The sequence below is a fragment of the Alternaria rosae genome (assembly GCF_020736505.1).
Source record: "Alternaria rosae strain MPI-PUGE-AT-0040 chromosome Unknown BKA58scaffold_13, whole genome shotgun sequence".
Lineage (NCBI taxonomy): Eukaryota > Fungi > Ascomycota > Dothideomycetes > Pleosporales > Pleosporaceae > Alternaria > Alternaria rosae.
This window is the reverse complement of record NW_025763582.1, coordinates 109,631-125,958: the sequence shown is the minus strand read 5'-3', so window position 1 is coordinate 125,958 and position 16,328 is coordinate 109,631. Positions and strand designations below refer to the sequence as shown.

Below are 16,328 nucleotides of genomic sequence, written 5' to 3'. Positions count from 1 at the left end.
TGAGGCAGCCTAGTTCGCACGTCGCGCGCGGCTACGCATCCATCTCCAGCCGTCATCGAAGTCTGCTCTCGTTGCCCACTGTTATAGAGACGATAACGGTTGGAAGCGATGCTGATGCTTGCCACATTTAGTTACTGGCAGATGGAAGGCGGCAACTGAGACAGGGGTCATTCAAAGAAGGTCGGATCACGTCACGTGAGTGGCTGGAGCGTGAACCTTGGCGCGCTCATTCCCGAGCGTGTTCACTGCGAGTTGCCACGGCGAAAGTCTACACATTTCGTCGCCACACCACTATCGATATGAACTGAGACATGGACCGATGACTTGCATAGCGACTAGTGGGGGCGCGGGCTTCGATTCATGTTGCCCCGCATGCATGCTCAGGTGGCTGTGGCTTACCTGCAGCTTGATGGCGAGTCTCCCACATCAAAGGCCACCATCATGACTTCGGGTTTTTTCCGCAAACCTTCTGGCCGTCCACGCCTAAAAGGCTCATTCAGGTTGCATCACACCACAGATCTCGGTGGATAAACGCGACCATACTGAGCCCATAACGACGAGCGCGCAAACATGAGGCTCCTCAACACGCGTACCCTAACACTCACGGCATTCATTGGCAAAGCGCCTGACTATGTCATCCTATCACATCGATGGGAAGAGGAAGAACTTATCTTCGAGGATGTGATGAAAAGCCCTATCAGCGACACGAGCAGCCCGGCCCGAGCCAAACGGGGGTTCTCCAAAGTGCAAGGGACTTGCGCACTCGCACTCAAGGATGGATTCGATTGGGTCTGGATAGACAGTTGCTGCATCGACAAATCCAGCTCTGCGGAGCTTCAGGAGGCGATCAACTCGATGTTTCGATGGTATCAAGAGGCCCAGATTTGTTACGCTTATCTAAGTGACATTCCGGATAGGGAGGCTGGTTTTGATGCATTCAAACAGAGTCTATGGTTCACTCGCGGTTGGACCTTACAGGAGTTACTGGCACCATCCAGTGTCGAATTCTACGCGACTGACTGGACCTCGATCGGCTCCAAGGCTTCGCGAGCCGCTGAAATTGCCCATATCACTGGAATCGACCTTGCCGCTCTTCGGAATGACTGGCACGATTTGAAGGACAAGTACTTCGCTGCAGAGAAGATTTCATGGTCTTCGCATCGACTCGTCACTAGAACCGAAGACATAGCTTATTGTTTGCTCGGGCTCTTCGATGCTAACATGCCGTTGCTGTATGGCGAAGGGGGGCTTAAGGCATTCCGCAGGTTGCAGCAAGTAGTGTTTGAGAGCGAAGCTGACCACACGCTATTCCTTTTCAGAAACAGCGAGCCCGCTATCACACCATTGCTCGCGAACTCGGTCAGGCAGTTTTGTCAGAGAGATCGCTGTAAAGACTGCGTGTCCCAAGTAACATGCCTTCCTGGCCACATCACGTATTCCCAGATGCGGACGACCCTTGACACTAGATGGCCAGCATTCGACGAACACTACCTGAAGCTGGTCAAAGGCGGTGTAAAGCTCAAGGTACATCGGCTACCGTATAAATCCAGCCTCAAAATTCAGAGCTTGAGATCCGGTGATGTCGCTCCTAGAGTAGGCCCGGACAAGTTGGTCGCACTTCTGCCTGTCACTCTCGTAGGACATGAACGCCACGTCATAGGAATCCTTCTTACCCGACTGCCAACATCAGAATATATTCGCCACGATGGAGTTCCCTTCTTGGTAGATATGAAGAGATTTCGCGGGATTGAAATGGAGCCCCAGACTCTAATGGTATCTGACAAGTCCACACGTCCTGCACATGTCGCTCATGATTTCGCCCGTTTTGAGTTCCACAGTTCTTCGTTCACCTTATCATCTTGGAGTTGCACTACCAACAGTTATGAGCACCCGAAAGGATCTGGCACGATAATTACAGTTTCAAAAACTACCTCCGACCGCTTTGCTTTGACGATAAGGACATCCAGTACCTCCTCAGGTTTATCGCCAATCATTGTACTGGGCAACTCCATAAAAGAGCTTCAATTGCAAAGCGTGGAGATGCAAGGCGATGGGTCAACATCGCGATTGGAATCAAAACTGGATAGCTTTACAAATCGGATGAATATTCCTCTGGTATCAAGACAGGGCTGTATCAAGGTTGCTCTTCGTCGGTTATGTACCACATATACCGATGACATTCTCGTTGGTAAAGTCGGTGCTCGTTACCGAGTGGATGTGGAATACATCGGAAACAGCCATCAAGATTAAAAGCCTGGAAAGATAGACGCCGAGACTCAAGACATCGATACGGATGAAATATCTGTGTACACCACGGCCGCAGACTGAGTAGCAGATTACGTTCGTCTCCGCCACACAACATGGCTGCACATGCGCTGTCGTATCTACCTTGGACATCTTCTGTATCCCAGCGGGCGCCAGATGCCAATAGAACGCGCTAGGTTCCCTGTGCGCAATCGTATTATCACCATGGCTCTTCTTCTCTAGCAATACGCACCTACCCGTTCTTCAATCACGTTGTGGTCTTTCCTGATGAGGAAATCTCCCAATTCGTACGCAACCACTGGCGTTTGGTGCTCATAACTATGTGTGTGTGTGTGTGTGATTATCGAGCTTTTTCGCCGTTCTTGCTGAAGAGGCTTAGCATCGAATACATGGATAGCTTTGGAGAAATTGATGGATCTGGTACTGTGATTTACATGGAAGTGATGTTGATTTTGCAGCCGTACGACTTGAATGCAACGGACGTTGCGTAGCTATGGTATGAACTCAGTTGGCCCGTCAATCATGAGAATGTTGGCATCTGAGAAACTCTGGCGATCTGAAGCTCTTTTTGCCGACCCCAACCATCTGTATGGCGCCAATAATGGTGATGACAGAGACATAGATGTCACATCAGGCTGGAATCGATGCGCATACGTACCGCTCGATTCCGTGGCGTTCGATGCGCTTGCTATGCTCTGAAAGGGCCTAGTGAATAAGAGCCTCCACGACTGGGCTGGGGAAGGCGTCCGGCATGTGGTGGCGGAGCGCCTTGTCAGCCAACGAGGCACTATCGAGGCGTTTGGACAACCGGATAGTATGTACGATACGTGGCAGTACGCCTGGTACGCCTTGCAAAAGGAGTCTTGGAGCCTTGCACCCCATGGTCGTTGGCTATCTCATTGACGTAGGTGATACGTCCACAAGAATGCGATATCATCGGTTCAGTGCCGAAAGGAACATCAGATTGAGGCGGTGCCAGATCGGTCCTGAATATGCGCGAGTGGCCATCTCAAGTACATATGTTTGCCCGTTCATGTACTGGAATACGCAGAGCACCGGTCGTTTTGAGCTTTTGCCCTAGATCACCATGACGCGACCACTTCCAGCAAAAGAAGGCCATATCCCTTTACTGCAAGGCGTCTTCAACCGACCGTGTAGTATACCATCGGCTGTCATACCGCCTACGATTCATGAGGTTGTGCACTGGGCAGAACCCAATGGCTCGTTCCCGCAGTAGATGGAGTCTCACTACGGGAGCAGACCACGAAACAAGACGACAGTGCCCCCGATTCACCAGTCGCATGACCGCCATCGGCGTGCCACCAGAGACCACCAAGTCTGTAACGAGGTTTAGTAGCTCGTTCGGCAGACTGTCGAGTTGCGCTTTGTCATCGCCGATATCTACCATAATATCAACTGTAGACGCAACCATTGTCGGTCCTGAAATCCTCTTTCTGTATTCCAAGGATATAATGTATGAGGGCGAAAAGTGGAAGTTGACATCAAAGACGGTTGCGAAGTATGCCCAGGTGGCGGTGCTAGCCGTCATGCAGCAGACCCTTGTACCAAATTTTGGAAGGCCTTCGTGTGCCATCGTTCAGTACATCAGCGACGCAACGTAACGATGCTTGGGGACTTTTTTAGTCGTTTGAACAAGTATGGTGCATCACAGTCACAGCAGACTATATATTGATATCATTTCATTGTCCCATGTCATGGATGCGTACCACCAAAGGGAACCCTCGACACTTTCGTAAATGCTCAATACGCCTGCAATGCCCAGATAGATACACACCCAGCCCGGAAATCTTCAAAAATATCATACGCTCAAGGCAGTAGGAGCCGCCATCTCCTGCGGTGGGATGGCCACAGTTGCTTCTGGCTCCACTTCAGGCACCTTGACGCGCTTGGCCTCAGGCTCGTCATCATCCCGTTCCTTGCGCTTCTCCTTCCGCTCGACAGCATCGCTTTCTGGATTTGCTGCTTCCTTGACCCGAGCGCGCTTAGAGGCTCGCGATTCGTTTTGCGGTATGCCCAGATGCTCGTCAACAACGTTGGCCTGCTGTAGTAAGTCGTCAACGTTCTCCAGGCCCAGCGCCTTAATGCAATCCGTGTAGCACTTTGACTTATTCATCGCCTGATACGCTTTCTCCTTCCCTGGGATCATCTGACTGAGCAGATACTTTGTGTTTCCCCACCGGTTCTCCACTTGTAGCGCGAAACGCATGTATTCGGTAACAACGGTCTTCCACTGCGACTTCCACTCGTGTGGCCCGCCTTCTGCGTCGGGTCGGAACACGCTGGGGTTCTTTTCGGCTGCGGTCGCAATCATTGCGCCGTCGACATTGAACTCTTCCGCGAGTTTGAGGGCTTCGGTGCGCGATGTGACGTCGCCGTTCATCAGGCATGCCACGCCTGCTTCGTGGCATATCTCTCCAATCATCTTGAGTTGGTCTCGAATCGCGCGCTCTCTGGGTCGCATGGGCGTGGTTCGACAGTGCACCGTGAGACCCGTGATGCCGGTGCGCACCAGTCTCTTCACCAATGCTGCTGTCTCTTCTGCCGTGTCCAGGATTCTGATCTTGACGCTAATTCCGATCTCGAATGGCTTTCCCACTTCTTCCACGAGACTCTTCAGGATGTCGCAAAGCAGGTCTGGTGTCTTGAGCAGCGCTGCGCCCATGCCGCCCGAAGTCGAGAATGGCTTGGGACAGCCAGAATTGACATCAATGCCTGCAACATCCGCTGCGACCATCTTGGCGGCCTGGACTGCTAACTCCGGATTCGCCGTACCAATCTGGTATATGAGCTTTCCCTTCTCCAGCTCCGGATGTATGCGGTATAAAACGCTTTCGCGATTCTCGGGATCGAGGGTGGGGTTTTTGATCTTCGAAGTCGGCAGGCGCGAGAACTCCAGTGTATTCGTGTGCGGGTTCAGTCGCTTCGTGGTGCCAATCATGGCGCGATCGATGGTTTCGGGTCCCCAGACCAAGTCGGCGCCGTACTTCAGCGCGAGGAGGCGTGATGGCAATTCACCGGAGCGCACCATGGGCGCAAGCACCACTTTGCCACGGTAGTCGACGCCATTCTTGGGGATGGGAACGCGGGCGGGCTCGTTGGATGCCATGGCTCGTGTTATCGATCGTGATAAGGTCCGAAGCATAACATGCCTTCACAGGGACACCGCGGAGGTTTGGGAAGTGAGTGGGGAGGGAAACAGTGGCGGCGTTCTGAAAGTTCAGCGCACGTGCCCTCTGCTGGTGGGGTTAGCGCGTGGGCGTCACTGCAGGTACAGCCTGACAGTTCCCTCACCATCTCCTTCACATGACGAACTTTGCTGGACACCTCGGAGAAGATGCTAAATATCATGCATTTTTTGCAGGGATACTCCTATCTATCAGCTTCGAATCTTTCAGGTCCTTTCGCAAAACCGCTCTCATTTATACAAATACGAACCTTTCTCCCAGATAAGCCGCTTCCTTCTCCCGAGCTTCCTTCTCCCAGGCTTCGCCCTCGAGCTTCAAGTCTTCTCGCCGCTTTTGAATGTGTACATAGGTGGGTTGGTAAGTCGATATCGAAGCCGCTTCCTTCTGGCTTGCGCCAGAGGACTTGCGTTCCAGAGTATATCCCTTGTCGTTCTCACAATCTGGAGAATACACATAAGCATCGCCTACAAATTCCCAAAGCTCCGGCTCATCGTCCACGGCATCCTTGACCTTTCTGATCACGTATAGGATTGGCGCCCCATTCGGCGCTATCAGAACATCATCAGGCATCACACCCGGCATTGTCGAGCTGAGATGCCCTTTCTTAGTCTTGAAGAGTCGCCTGTGACGGGCCTCCTGCATGGCCTCGAGAAATTTGTAAGCGTTCGGATATTGGGCTTCCGCTTTTAGAAGCTCTTCAGAATCCTTCACAGGGCTGTAAAACCTCGGGTATTGAGGCTCTGTCTCTGCACTGAGTAGTGTAAGCTTATCAATAGGTATCGATGCAAGCAAGAGTGACCTACTTCAGTTGTGCTGGGTTGACATTGATATCTCTCAGTCGTCGTCCCATCGCTTGAAATTCAAGATACCAATCGTACGTTATTGTCTCGTCTTGGTAAAGCTTTAGATTATCCACTAGCGTACGCCAGTATTCTTCGAGAGATCCATCGTCATCACCTTCCGCTTTTGACCGTGTCAATGTGCGACCAATCGCAACATCGGCGATCGTCGATTCCCAATGCGAGATAGCTAGCAAATGACCCCTCTGTTCTGGTCTGGGAGCATCTCGGGTCGAAGAAGAAAAAGGCATCTGCGCGAACACCTTGACGACTTCATCGAGTACCTTGCCGGCTAACTTCAATTGGTCTTGTTTTATAAAGGTAGGGTACCAACGTTGCAACTTTCCGATAGTTGTGTACCGAGACGGACTTGTGGAGTGATATCTCCTTGGCATATTAGTCGACGGCCCTGAGCTAGATAGATTCGGTGCCCAAGATGGCAAACCTTGGCGTCTATCAAGTGCGCATGCCCAGCTAATCCACGTCCAAAAAGTTCCAATTTCCCGGTCCCAAGCTATCTCCAGTATGAACTTGGTGACTCGAGTGAACAGGTCTTCTACTGATACGTATGGTACCTCTGGGTCGAGGCAGGTGCGCCAGAAATACTTCGGTTTCATCAAGCCTAGCAGACCAAGGACATGATCCTCGGGTCTGAGACATACTTGTGAACGTGACATGATGATCGCGAATGCTAGCATCATGACCTGAGCGCCCTTCTTATTATTAACCTTAGGGCCAATGAATTCTCTACCCCAACCGTGCCGTGCCCAACTTCGAACCTGAAATACCGTAGTGCTCCACGCCGCTCTTCTTGTCCCAGTACGCACGGAGTCGTCGCACAGATGGGCGGGATTTTCAGCCTCATAGAACTCTTTTTTGAAGAGCCTGTAGAGTACTTCATCTCTCATTGCATCCTCCATAAGTTCCCAGCTGCATTCATTGTCTCCACAAAGGAAGGTTGGCTCTTTCGCTAATGCCGCTTCTTGTAGGACCCACAGCCTTTCAAACCAGTCGTTAAACACAAGATGAGACAGTGCGGACTTCTCAGGCAATGTTGCAAAGCCCAATTTCTCGTACAGGTCGTCGATTTTCCTGTGCGGTTGGCTGGATTTTGCATCGCGCAAATTTTCAAGAAAGCGGATAGCGGCAGGAATACGCTCTTGTTGCTGCGCAGTCCCGAGCCATATCCAGACTTTGTTCGCATGCTGGTAAACGAGATTCATCTCCCGGATCTGACCCATCTTCTCTCCAGGGTTCGCCTGGTCGATACAAAGCGCATCGATCCAGATCGGTCGCATCGTTCTGCCTCCTCCGCGGCGAGCAAGATAAGGTAGAGCATTATATAGATTGCGGTGCACTTTCGCAACACGTCCGTTCAGACTGATATCGAGAAGTTCCGAATCAGAGCCCCAAACATAAGATAGCGCATCATACTCGAAGTTGTTGTAGATTGCTTCAAAGTGAAAGCGGTGTATCTTCCAATGGTAGCCGTCGTTGATCTTGGGTGAGGGAGTGAGCAGACGGATGCAGCACGGGCGAATGTAATGGTAATGGAAAGGGTTACGAGCTATAGGAGGTGGAGGAGATGGAGGAGGTGGATGTCGGTATTCGTAAAATCGTCTTCCAAGGAGACGGCAATTGCCCTTGCATCCGAGGCTGTTGTCGGCTGCAGTCGTCGTATCTGGGTCTGTCGATCTAAAGTGTAATAGCCTCGCCACCTTCGCTTTCATCTTGTATAGAATCAGATCCTTACTAGATCTTCTTGATGATTGTGGAGTATGGATAAGTAGATGCAGAGTGTGGTATAGAAAACTGAGTGTCTGAAGTGCGGGGCGCGACTTCCGCATCCTGGGGAAGGTGGCACAGTCAAGAAGCATGTTGACTAAGCTCGATCGAGATTAGGCTATTCACTGTGCATTTGACTACACGCGGTCGCTTAGAAGATACCAGGTTGGCTGATAATACATACACACTCGCGTTATCCTAGATATGTTTTGTTATTAGGCCAACTGCTTTTTGGGAGTAGTGCTACCTCCAATTGACATGCTTAACCTCCTCGCTGATCGCTGCTGAAGGCCCATGTGCCAATCATCCATTCCTTGCGCCCATGCATCGTGAACCTGGTCCGGAGTCTGTGTCTCGACCTGCGATCATTCCGGAATTTTTGGGCATTCTTCACTTCGCTTTTGGCCCAGTATCCAGCGAGAGCACGCATGCACCCTGGTGGATCGACAATAGCAGTCTTTGCGGCGCCATAAAAGAGTGCTTTCAGAACGTCTGTGATGAGCAGAACGTCAAGCGAATCGTCGATACAAGTCTCAGTAATCTCGAAGCGCTCGAGATTGAGATTCTGGCAAAGCTCAAATATCGACTTGTAGTTGTCGTTGTACATGTCCACGAACGTTACTTGGCGAAGTGTTTCTCTAAACAGAGCGACACGTAAGGTTAACACATTCATTCAGCAGGAACTCGATTAATGATTAGTTATACCTCTACAACCTCGCTTTGACTGCCTCGGGATCTGCGACCTGCACCATGATTTTGCCTGCAGTTATTAGTGACTTCACTCTTCAATCGTGATTGGACGGACTTACCAGTGTTCTTTCCCTCGAACAGTCCGACTAGCGCGTCCTCGGCCTTGTTGATGCCTCCTTGAATGATTGTCTCTTTCCTCTTGAGCTTGCCTTCCGAGAGCCACTGGGCGAGCTGCCTCCTGGCCTCGGCGTACTTGTCCGCGAAGTCAAAGACGACGAAACCTTGCATGCGAATGCGCATTGAGATGATCATCATGTAGTTCTGAGCTCGGTTAGCTGGGCGCATTACAACGATTTGAGATGTTTGACATACCTTTGGCCCTTGAGGCTTCTTCTTGTTGTACTCGGAGATCGCACCGCACATGACGAAGCGCGCGAAAGGCTTCGCTCGAGAGAGAGCAAGATCAAGGATCTCTCCACCCACATTGTCAAAGTACACATCAATTAGGCCCTTGGTTGCAGCCCTGAACTTCTTTGCAAACTCTGGGTCCTTGTAGTTCAGCGCCTCGTCAAAGCCGAGTTCCTCCTTCAGCCATGATACTTTGCTGTCCTCGCCAGCGAGACCCAGAACCTTGGCGCCCTTCAGCTTCGCGATTTGGCCAACCACGCTTCCGGTAGCTCCAGCTGCACCACTAACAACTACAAAGTCACCCGCTTTGACTTGGCCAATCTCCAAAAGCCCGAAGTAAGCGGTAAGGCCGGTCATTCCCAGTACGCCCAGCGCATCGGTTGGTACAGCCCCCTCCGGCAGATCCAATGACTCAATATGCTTCTCATTCAGCACCGAGTACTCGGACCATCCACACATACCAGTTGCGTACGTGCCAACGGGAAACTTCTTACTCTTACTCGCGACGATGAGGCCAATACCGCTACCACGCATGACGGCACCAATCTCGACCGGAGGAATGTAAGAACGCGTTGGGTTCAGCCAGCCGCGCATCGCCGGGTCAAGTGATAGGTAGAGTGTCTGGAAAAGTACCTCGCCATCTTTGAGTGATGATGCCGATGGAACTTCTTGCTGCTTTGGTGTGAAGGTTTTGCCGGCGACAACAGCGTCCACTGGCCGTTCGGCGAGATGGATAGATGTATATGAAGGCATGATGATGGATTTGATTGATTGATGGCAGACTTCTGAACGCTTTGGTCGACTTTCACGGTAGTGATCCGGGAGGGGAGACGAGGAAGCAAGGTTTCTTTGAATGGAGACTGATGGTATGGGAAGTCAAAAGCAGAGACAGCTCGCTCGTGTTTGTAGTTCGCGTCCGCACAGATCCTCCACAGGTGTCCTGCGGAGAAGATACCGAGGCTCGGGTGGTCGTTTCCCGATTAGGACCGCTACGCATCCAAGGGCCGAACAAAGGAATCTCAACGGCGGTGCAAGTTACTAATCGAAAGCTTGCAACGGCCCATTGTGTACAGAGTTGTCAGTCGCAAACTACCAGGCATCTCTTGAAACGCTCCGCACTCTGAGTAGAAATTTTCTGAAGTGTTGGTGCCCAGTTCTCGCGAATACTCATAAAGTCCCGTACAAGATCAGGTGAAGTTTCCAAGATCCTAACAGCAGAACGTAAATACAGATCTGACCGTAGATAAATCAGACGCTTTCTTGAAGGAATTACTTGCAAACGCGATGATAATTGTATCGAAAAGGAAGTGCCCATGAATGCCAAGCCACTAAGAACATCTGACTAAGCGCATCTCGAGCTCAGCATCATCGCGAAACCCAGCGGTACCAACGACCGCAAGCAACTTCACGATGCAGTCACTACGCAGAACAGCAGTGGCTGCTGCCCGGACGAGCCGCACCTCACTCACGCGCCAGTCGCGCCGCTTCGCACACGATGAGCACGCTCACGGCCACCCGACCCCAGCCGCCGACGAGCCCATGGGCGTATGTCAACCGCCCTTTACCCCTCCCAGATGGTCCTAGGCTTCCCCCAGGTTATCGTAGCACTACACGAAGAATATTGCTGACTCAATTGGCATGTAGTATGGCTTCTTTATGACCGTTGGCGTCATCCCCGTTGGAATCGCCGTATACGCCTTGTCGCGACCGGACGGCGAGAACAACGAGCCCTACATTACCCGCATGATCTCCAATGCGACGGCTGGGCTACACGAGAAGTGGACTTCGCAGAACGACCACCACGTGCGTATGATCGAGCAGGCGGGTGAGGACAGGGTGCTGTTCGCGAACACACGGCCTCAGGAATACGTCGACATGAAGTTCCCAGAGTATGTATACCCAGAATGCGGCATGCAGCCCTATAGGAGGAGGAACTATGAGTTGGAATGAAGGCGATTCAGCGCACATGGAGGGGGGATTGGTGTGGAGTCTCAGGCTAACGAATGCAGGATCATGAACGTCGGATCGCCATACAACGTTCCCGCCGGAAGCCAAGTGCAGATGGACAAAGTCATTGAGAAATATAAGAAGCTGGCGTACGAGGACAATGAGCGCAAGCTGGAGAAGTTGAGGAATAACGACATCTCGTCCGAGACGCCCGTAACGGGCCCGAAGACCCGCGTTAAGAAGGCGCCTGACATGTTCTAGATTGGGATGAAATCGGCCTGCTATATGTACATACTCAAGGAATGATATCCGTTTCATTTGTAGTGTCTGTTACTGTGCTTTGGCAGTCGGTACTTAGTATTCAGTATCGCATCGCTATCCGACCATTGTTTCCTGGCCGCCCTGATTCATTGTCAGACAGCCTACCTTTGGTCTTTACGGTGGAAAGGCACACAATAAACCAGAGACTTGGTTTGTCAATGACCACGTCAAGCCTCAATCTACGGAAATATTCCCCAACCATGAACCACTGACGAAACCTTCTTCTCACAGTATATTTAACGTAACGCTCAGGGTCATTTATGGACGACGGGAAAAAGGCAAGACTCGGGAGTGCGTTCAGTTCGTCTCTACGCAAGTCATGAGCTCCTTGTGATGCTTGGGTGGTTTTCACCAGTAGAGCTGATGCTTTTGGAGATTTCTCTGGTTTTAGCGTGCTGCACCCTTCCCTCGGCGGTTGGGTCTATTCATAGAGAAGTAACGGGCCGATCTGCGTGAAGGGTGGCGGCCGTTGTTACAAGTGAAAATCACGTTCAACCATGTTGCACAGTGACTCCCAGTACAGTCATGCTGGGGGCGGTGAGGCTCAGCCACGTTGGTAGTGCAATGTGGGGTATACTGTCTACAATATTATGGTGACGGAGCTGGCAGACTTGCGGGTGACAGTAGGCTCAATATTCTGGTACATGAGCATCATGGTGATGGCTGCTGGCTTTCGTGGTGGTAATTCGTTGCAAAGGCATCAAATCTTGGAGTACCAAGGACTCCCCAGCACACTCGTACGCTTCGCAATGTCCCGGCACGAACGCGTTCATGCTGACGAGCCTAGCGGTCTTACGGTGTTTCGTGCGGGAAACGCACACGTCACGTTCCGTAGGGCAGTTGCTAGGGTTGCGCCCCACTTGACAGCGGGTTCCTGAACTGGGATCATCGCTGATTGGCGAACTGCTACACCAGCATTACCAGACCACGATGAATCCAAGGTGAAGTGAAGGGGAGGTTTGTAGGCGCTTCAAATGGCTAGACTAGTTTTCACTGCAAAATGCATTGCTTTTGACTTGGCCGCTCCTGTTGCTCGTTGAATAACGACCGTTTGGAACCTCATCCGCCCAACCTCGCCGCCTGCCAAATACGAATGAATCAAGAACAATAGAGGTTGCTAACGATTTGTGAAGATCCGCCGGAGCACGACAAGACCATCAGCAAGGTATGAGTCCTCCTCAACCCAGTCATCTGTTGGTGGTGCGCAATCTCCGCTAGATTGCTGCAGTTGCATTCTTTTTCGTGCCTTTTCGTGGGCAATTGCTGAGCAGCAGCACTGGATCTTGGTCGACGGCTCTCGAAAAACCAAAACTAATCCATAGACAGATGTCCAGTCCTGTCGCATTGCGCACTCGAAGCATGCCGCTCCTTCCCTTTCGCAGAAGGAAGGTAGTTGCGGCCGCTACGGCTCCAGGTAAGTTAGCGCTAGGGTGGACCCCTGGTGTCCCCAAACACAGCGCATCACCCATCGTCCTGATTGACGCGCCGCATAAACATCTTTCCTGTCCGCGCTGTGCTGCACAATTGCATTGTTTGGCCCCCCGATGCCGCTTCCTGAAACGCGCCTTCATAACGTTCGATGCTAACCCTCTCCACCAAGACTCGGCCCCATTGCTCCCCGAACTCAACTTCACCGCCCGCAAGAGGAATGACATGAACGGGTCAGCTTGGACCACCGACGACACTTCTCGCACTGCGAACGCCGCACCAGCACGCACGACCTCGACCACCACCATGCCCTCATACACATCGCCCCGCAACGTCTCAGGCCCGCTAGCTGTCGACAAAGCCGCCATGGCTGCCGCCGATGAGAACAGCCCGTGGGCCCGCCCCAACCACTACAGCACCCCCAACTCAAAGACATCGCAATACATTGATAAGATCACACAAGAGAATGACCGCCTGCGACGGGAACTCAGGGCAGAAAAGCTCGCAAGAGAAGATGAAGCCAAGCGTGTGTCGGCTGCACAAACCAAAGCCGAAGACTCCCGCGCCGAGTACCAACATCTCCAAGTGCTTGCCGACACCAATGCGCGAGCCATAGAGCGGAAAGACCGGAAGCTAGAAGAACTCAAGGCCACACTCGACGCCGAAATACAAAGAAGGAAGTCCGCCGAACAGCGAGCCGAAGAAGCGCTGCGGATGCTGGGCGACACACGATCCGAGACGCAACGACAGCTTTCGCAAGCATACGAGATGAGGGGCATGGCAGACACGAACCTCGAAACAGCACGAGACGGCTTCAAGCGCATCACCGACGGCTACGAGAAGAAGGTCCGCCAAATCAACGATGAGCTTAATGAGTTACGGAGAAAGCGCCTCGAAGACGCCGATAAGATCAAGCGGCAAGCCATCATTAGCGACCAGCTACAACACGAATCTTCGCGATCCACACGGGCCGAGGCCAAGCTGGTCAACCTGATGGAGGCATACAAGAAGGAGCACCGGAAAGAGATGGATGCTCTCATACAGGAAGCAGAGCGGCTGCGACGCGCACTACCAGAGAAGGAACGAGAGGCGCAGAAACTTGTCGATTCGTTGGAGCAAACCCGCGATAAGATGCGATGGGTCATGACTCAGCATGAACGGCAAACTGGGGGCAAATGAACGTCTCATCTCATACTCCACACGTCACCCAACAACCCGTTAAAGGGGCCATCGAGCGAGACGCGATATAGGACCGAGCCAGCATGCGCACCAAGCACGATCCGGCTTCTGCGCTCCCACACAACACGACTATAATGACCAAGCTTTGTTTCCCGGGCTGAATGGCAATTTGTAATATATTTGGATATGGCGTTGGAGTTTGGCATACATCACCACATATGCTGGGATGAACAGGCGTTCATTGGGGATCGTAGTCAGGCTTGACATTCTGACATTGTACGCGCAGGACACTGTATGGCTGTCTTCCGATCTAAAGGCTCGTAACTATTGGTCACCTATCTCTCTTAATTCATTCAAGCATTTGCATGTCGCACAGTCCTAACCAGTCATACATTCATCTCTATTGCTAATACTCAAATTGTGAACTGGTCACTTCAATAGGCTGTGATTTATCTTGCTATCGCCCGCCGTTGCGCCAGCTGCTGCTGGTTCTTGGGCGCTCTTTCCCGGACCCTGAGGCGCCAAGCAAAGCTCCATCGGCCCCTTCCACGCTCAGCTTTGTTTACACCACATTCGAAAACGTTATCACGGCGCAAGATGGCGCCATCACGATAATCCAACTGAACTCAGAGTATCGTAGGTACGCTTCATCATATACGCTGCTCTCCTAACCGTCAGCCATCTGCACTCCACGAACTACGCTTTCACTTTATAGTGTTCACTCTGGGCATGACGGTAAGAGTAGCCACACATATCCACAAGAGGCACTCACTGATCACCAAATTAACACACGTAGATTGAGCTCGAGTCTAACGCTCACACCAGCACTAAGCCACCTGGAACCGTCTGAGTTGATTACAGATCCACCAATACAAGTACAAGTACAACGTTACTAGGCCAGCAATTGAAAATGCGGACAAACAACCCCCAAACGCAATATGCGGAAGTCACTCTACGCGCGCCATGACGACCGCCGGAAAGCACGCGAAGTCTCAAGTTCGGAAGTTACGTATGTCCTGCATGGCGATCAGTCAATGCCACAGCGTCGCCTCAGTGTATACTCACTGTGGTGTAGCGCCCGTCTAGTTAACGGGAGTACCGCACTGAATGCAGCATTTTCCAGGGATAACCCAGACTGTGTCTCCACGCTCGAGACAGGCAGGGCAGCGACGACCGGGTACCTATAACGATCAGTGGACGCCCCATGACGATGTACGCTTTCGACTCACCGGCATAGTGACGATGCCTTCAGCGTCATTCATACAAGGAATGGCTACTCTGTCGATGGGCGTGTGCATCCACATGACGCTTCTGGGTAGGTGCCAGTGTTGGAGTTGCATCTTGGAGGACATGGTTGAAGCAAATGACAGTGATGATCTAGAAGAGACAAGCGAGCAAAAGATGGCTGAAAGATTGAAGGAATGTGGAGCGACACTAACAAATCAAGGTGAACATATCGAGTACCTCCCATGTAGGCCAAAGACGCGTCTTTATACATTCTCAACTTCCCGAACGGCTTCTGTGCACCAAAATCCTCTATCGCTAGCGTAACCCTTGTGCTTCGCAGTACGCTTGTAGCGCCCGCATCGGTCTGCAGTTTTCCAAATTCAAGGAGACGACTCTCTCTCGTGCCTCTGACCTGCACGATGTGCATGGGGCGTCGTACACTGTCAACGATAACAGATCAAGGAAAGTCTGCGCCATGTCTATCCACCTGCCTGGAAGCATACGGACAGATACATGTCAACCAGTATCCCGGAGACGCTAAACTTCCAGATCGTCTACCTAACCGAAAATCGCTCTAGAGCATGTCAACGGCTGTATACACTGGCGCCACAAAGATTTGGACCGCGGAACCAATACTGGTACGCAAGGAGCTCAGCTGCATACTGTACTGGATCATTTCGATGTTGACGACAAAAAGTTACGTTCCGCGTGAGGCGTACTTCACCAACATGCGATGAAACAGCACTATTCCCATCATTCCGAGTCGGACTCGCCAAGCTACTTTGAGATAATTCAATCAGAACTTAATTGCGCCACTATGGCTTGCTACCCTATCTTTGCTGATAGTCTACGTGCGGGTCACGGCACCGTCAGTCTCGCTGAGCCTCGTCGCTTTTTCATTTTGTCAAGTTCGGCGCTAACGAAGCCACGATTATCTACAAGCCTTGTAACATGCAGCCGCAAGCAGACTTATGCCTTTTCCCCGCCTTTCTGCATAGTCTAGGCTCTCGGTGCTTTTGCAGGCTTGCATGAG

At 51.8% G+C, this 16,328-nt stretch overlaps 7 protein-coding genes across 7 annotated transcripts; 2 read left to right on the top strand and 5 right to left on the bottom strand.

Moving 5' to 3' along the window:
* The first annotated feature begins 242 nt into the window (after nt 1–242).
* Nucleotides 243–2,673, top strand: BKA58DRAFT_394340 (heterokaryon incompatibility protein-domain-containing protein). Its single transcript, XM_046171189.1, has one exon. It carries the CDS (start codon nt 571–573, stop codon nt 2,248–2,250), a length of 1,680 nt encoding a protein of 559 aa, XP_046020161.1. The 5' UTR covers nt 243–570; the 3' UTR covers nt 2,251–2,673.
* A 379-nt stretch (nt 2,674–3,052) lies between these two features.
* BKA58DRAFT_424758 (uncharacterized protein) lies at nt 3,053–3,946 on the bottom strand (the record flags this gene model as incomplete). Its single annotated transcript, XM_046172905.1, has 2 exons — nt 3,444–3,946; nt 3,053–3,251 (listed from the first exon to the last, which is right to left on the bottom strand). The coding sequence occupies exons 1-2, from the start codon at nt 3,857–3,859 to the stop codon at nt 3,053–3,055; spliced, it is 615 nt and encodes a 204-aa protein (XP_046020160.1). The 5' UTR covers nt 3,860–3,946.
* Nucleotides 3,931–5,484, bottom strand: BKA58DRAFT_394338 (uncharacterized protein). The gene has a single exon (XM_046171188.1). It carries the CDS (start codon nt 5,426–5,428, stop codon nt 4,085–4,087), a length of 1,344 nt encoding a protein of 447 aa, XP_046020159.1. The 5' UTR covers nt 5,429–5,484; the 3' UTR covers nt 3,931–4,084.
* An 89-nt stretch (nt 5,485–5,573) lies between these two features.
* Nucleotides 5,574–8,097, bottom strand: BKA58DRAFT_394337 (heterokaryon incompatibility protein-domain-containing protein). Its single transcript, XM_046171187.1, has 2 exons — nt 6,275–8,097; nt 5,574–6,222 (listed from the first exon to the last, which is right to left on the bottom strand). The coding sequence occupies exons 1-2, from the start codon at nt 8,038–8,040 to the stop codon at nt 5,706–5,708; spliced, it is 2,283 nt and encodes a 760-aa protein (XP_046020158.1). The 5' UTR covers nt 8,041–8,097; the 3' UTR covers nt 5,574–5,705.
* A 680-nt stretch (nt 8,098–8,777) lies between these two features.
* On the bottom strand, nt 8,778–10,128 carry BKA58DRAFT_60622 (NADP-dependent leukotriene B4 12-hydroxydehydrogenase). The gene is made up of 3 exons (XM_046175612.1): nt 9,158–10,128; nt 8,905–9,106; nt 8,778–8,855 (listed from the first exon to the last, which is right to left on the bottom strand). The coding sequence occupies exons 1-3, from the start codon at nt 9,944–9,946 to the stop codon at nt 8,803–8,805; spliced, it is 1,044 nt and encodes a 347-aa protein (XP_046020157.1). The 5' UTR covers nt 9,947–10,128; the 3' UTR covers nt 8,778–8,802.
* Nucleotides 10,129–10,603: 475 nt separating this feature from the next.
* On the top strand, nt 10,604–14,068 carry BKA58DRAFT_325886 (uncharacterized protein; the record flags this gene model as incomplete). The annotated part of the gene is made up of 5 exons (XM_046168036.1): nt 10,604–10,738; nt 10,838–11,082; nt 11,203–11,394; nt 12,784–12,875; nt 13,062–14,068. 5 exons carry the CDS (start codon nt 10,604–10,606, stop codon nt 14,066–14,068), a joined length of 1,671 nt encoding a protein of 556 aa, XP_046020156.1.
* Nucleotides 14,069–15,150: 1,082 nt separating this feature from the next.
* On the bottom strand, nt 15,151–15,420 carry BKA58DRAFT_444651 (uncharacterized protein; the record flags this gene model as incomplete). Its single annotated transcript, XM_046174085.1, has 2 exons — nt 15,151–15,249; nt 15,298–15,420. 2 exons carry the CDS (start codon nt 15,418–15,420, stop codon nt 15,151–15,153), a joined length of 222 nt encoding a protein of 73 aa, XP_046020155.1.
* Between the last annotated feature and the right edge of the window lie 908 nt (nt 15,421–16,328).

What these genes read in the sequence shown, in the direction of transcription:
- BKA58DRAFT_394338 (XM_046171188.1), bottom strand. Translation starts at nt 5,428, where the DNA reads ATGCTTCGGACCTTATCACGATCGATAACACGAGCCATGGCATCCAAC.
- BKA58DRAFT_394340 (XM_046171189.1), top strand. Translation starts at nt 571, where the DNA reads ATGAGGCTCCTCAACACGCGTACCCTAACACTCACGGCATTCATTGGC.
- BKA58DRAFT_394337 (XM_046171187.1), bottom strand. Translation starts at nt 8,040, where the DNA reads ATGAAAGCGAAGGTGGCGAGGCTATTACACTTTAGATCGACAGACCCA. An exon ending in GTCAACCCAGCACAACTGAA is followed by an intron (nt 6,223 to 6,274) that starts GTAGGTCACTCT and finishes TACACTACTCAG; the next exon opens with TGCAGAGACAGAGCCTCAAT.
- BKA58DRAFT_60622 (XM_046175612.1), bottom strand. Translation starts at nt 9,946, where the DNA reads ATGCCTTCATATACATCTATCCATCTCGCCGAACGGCCAGTGGACGCT. An exon ending in AGAAGCCTCAAGGGCCAAAG is followed by an intron (nt 9,107 to 9,157) that starts GTATGTCAAACA and finishes AACCGAGCTCAG; the next exon opens with AACTACATGATGATCATCTC. An exon ending in GTTCGAGGGAAAGAACACTG is followed by an intron (nt 8,856 to 8,904) that starts GTAAGTCCGTCC and finishes TAATAACTGCAG; the next exon opens with GCAAAATCATGGTGCAGGTC.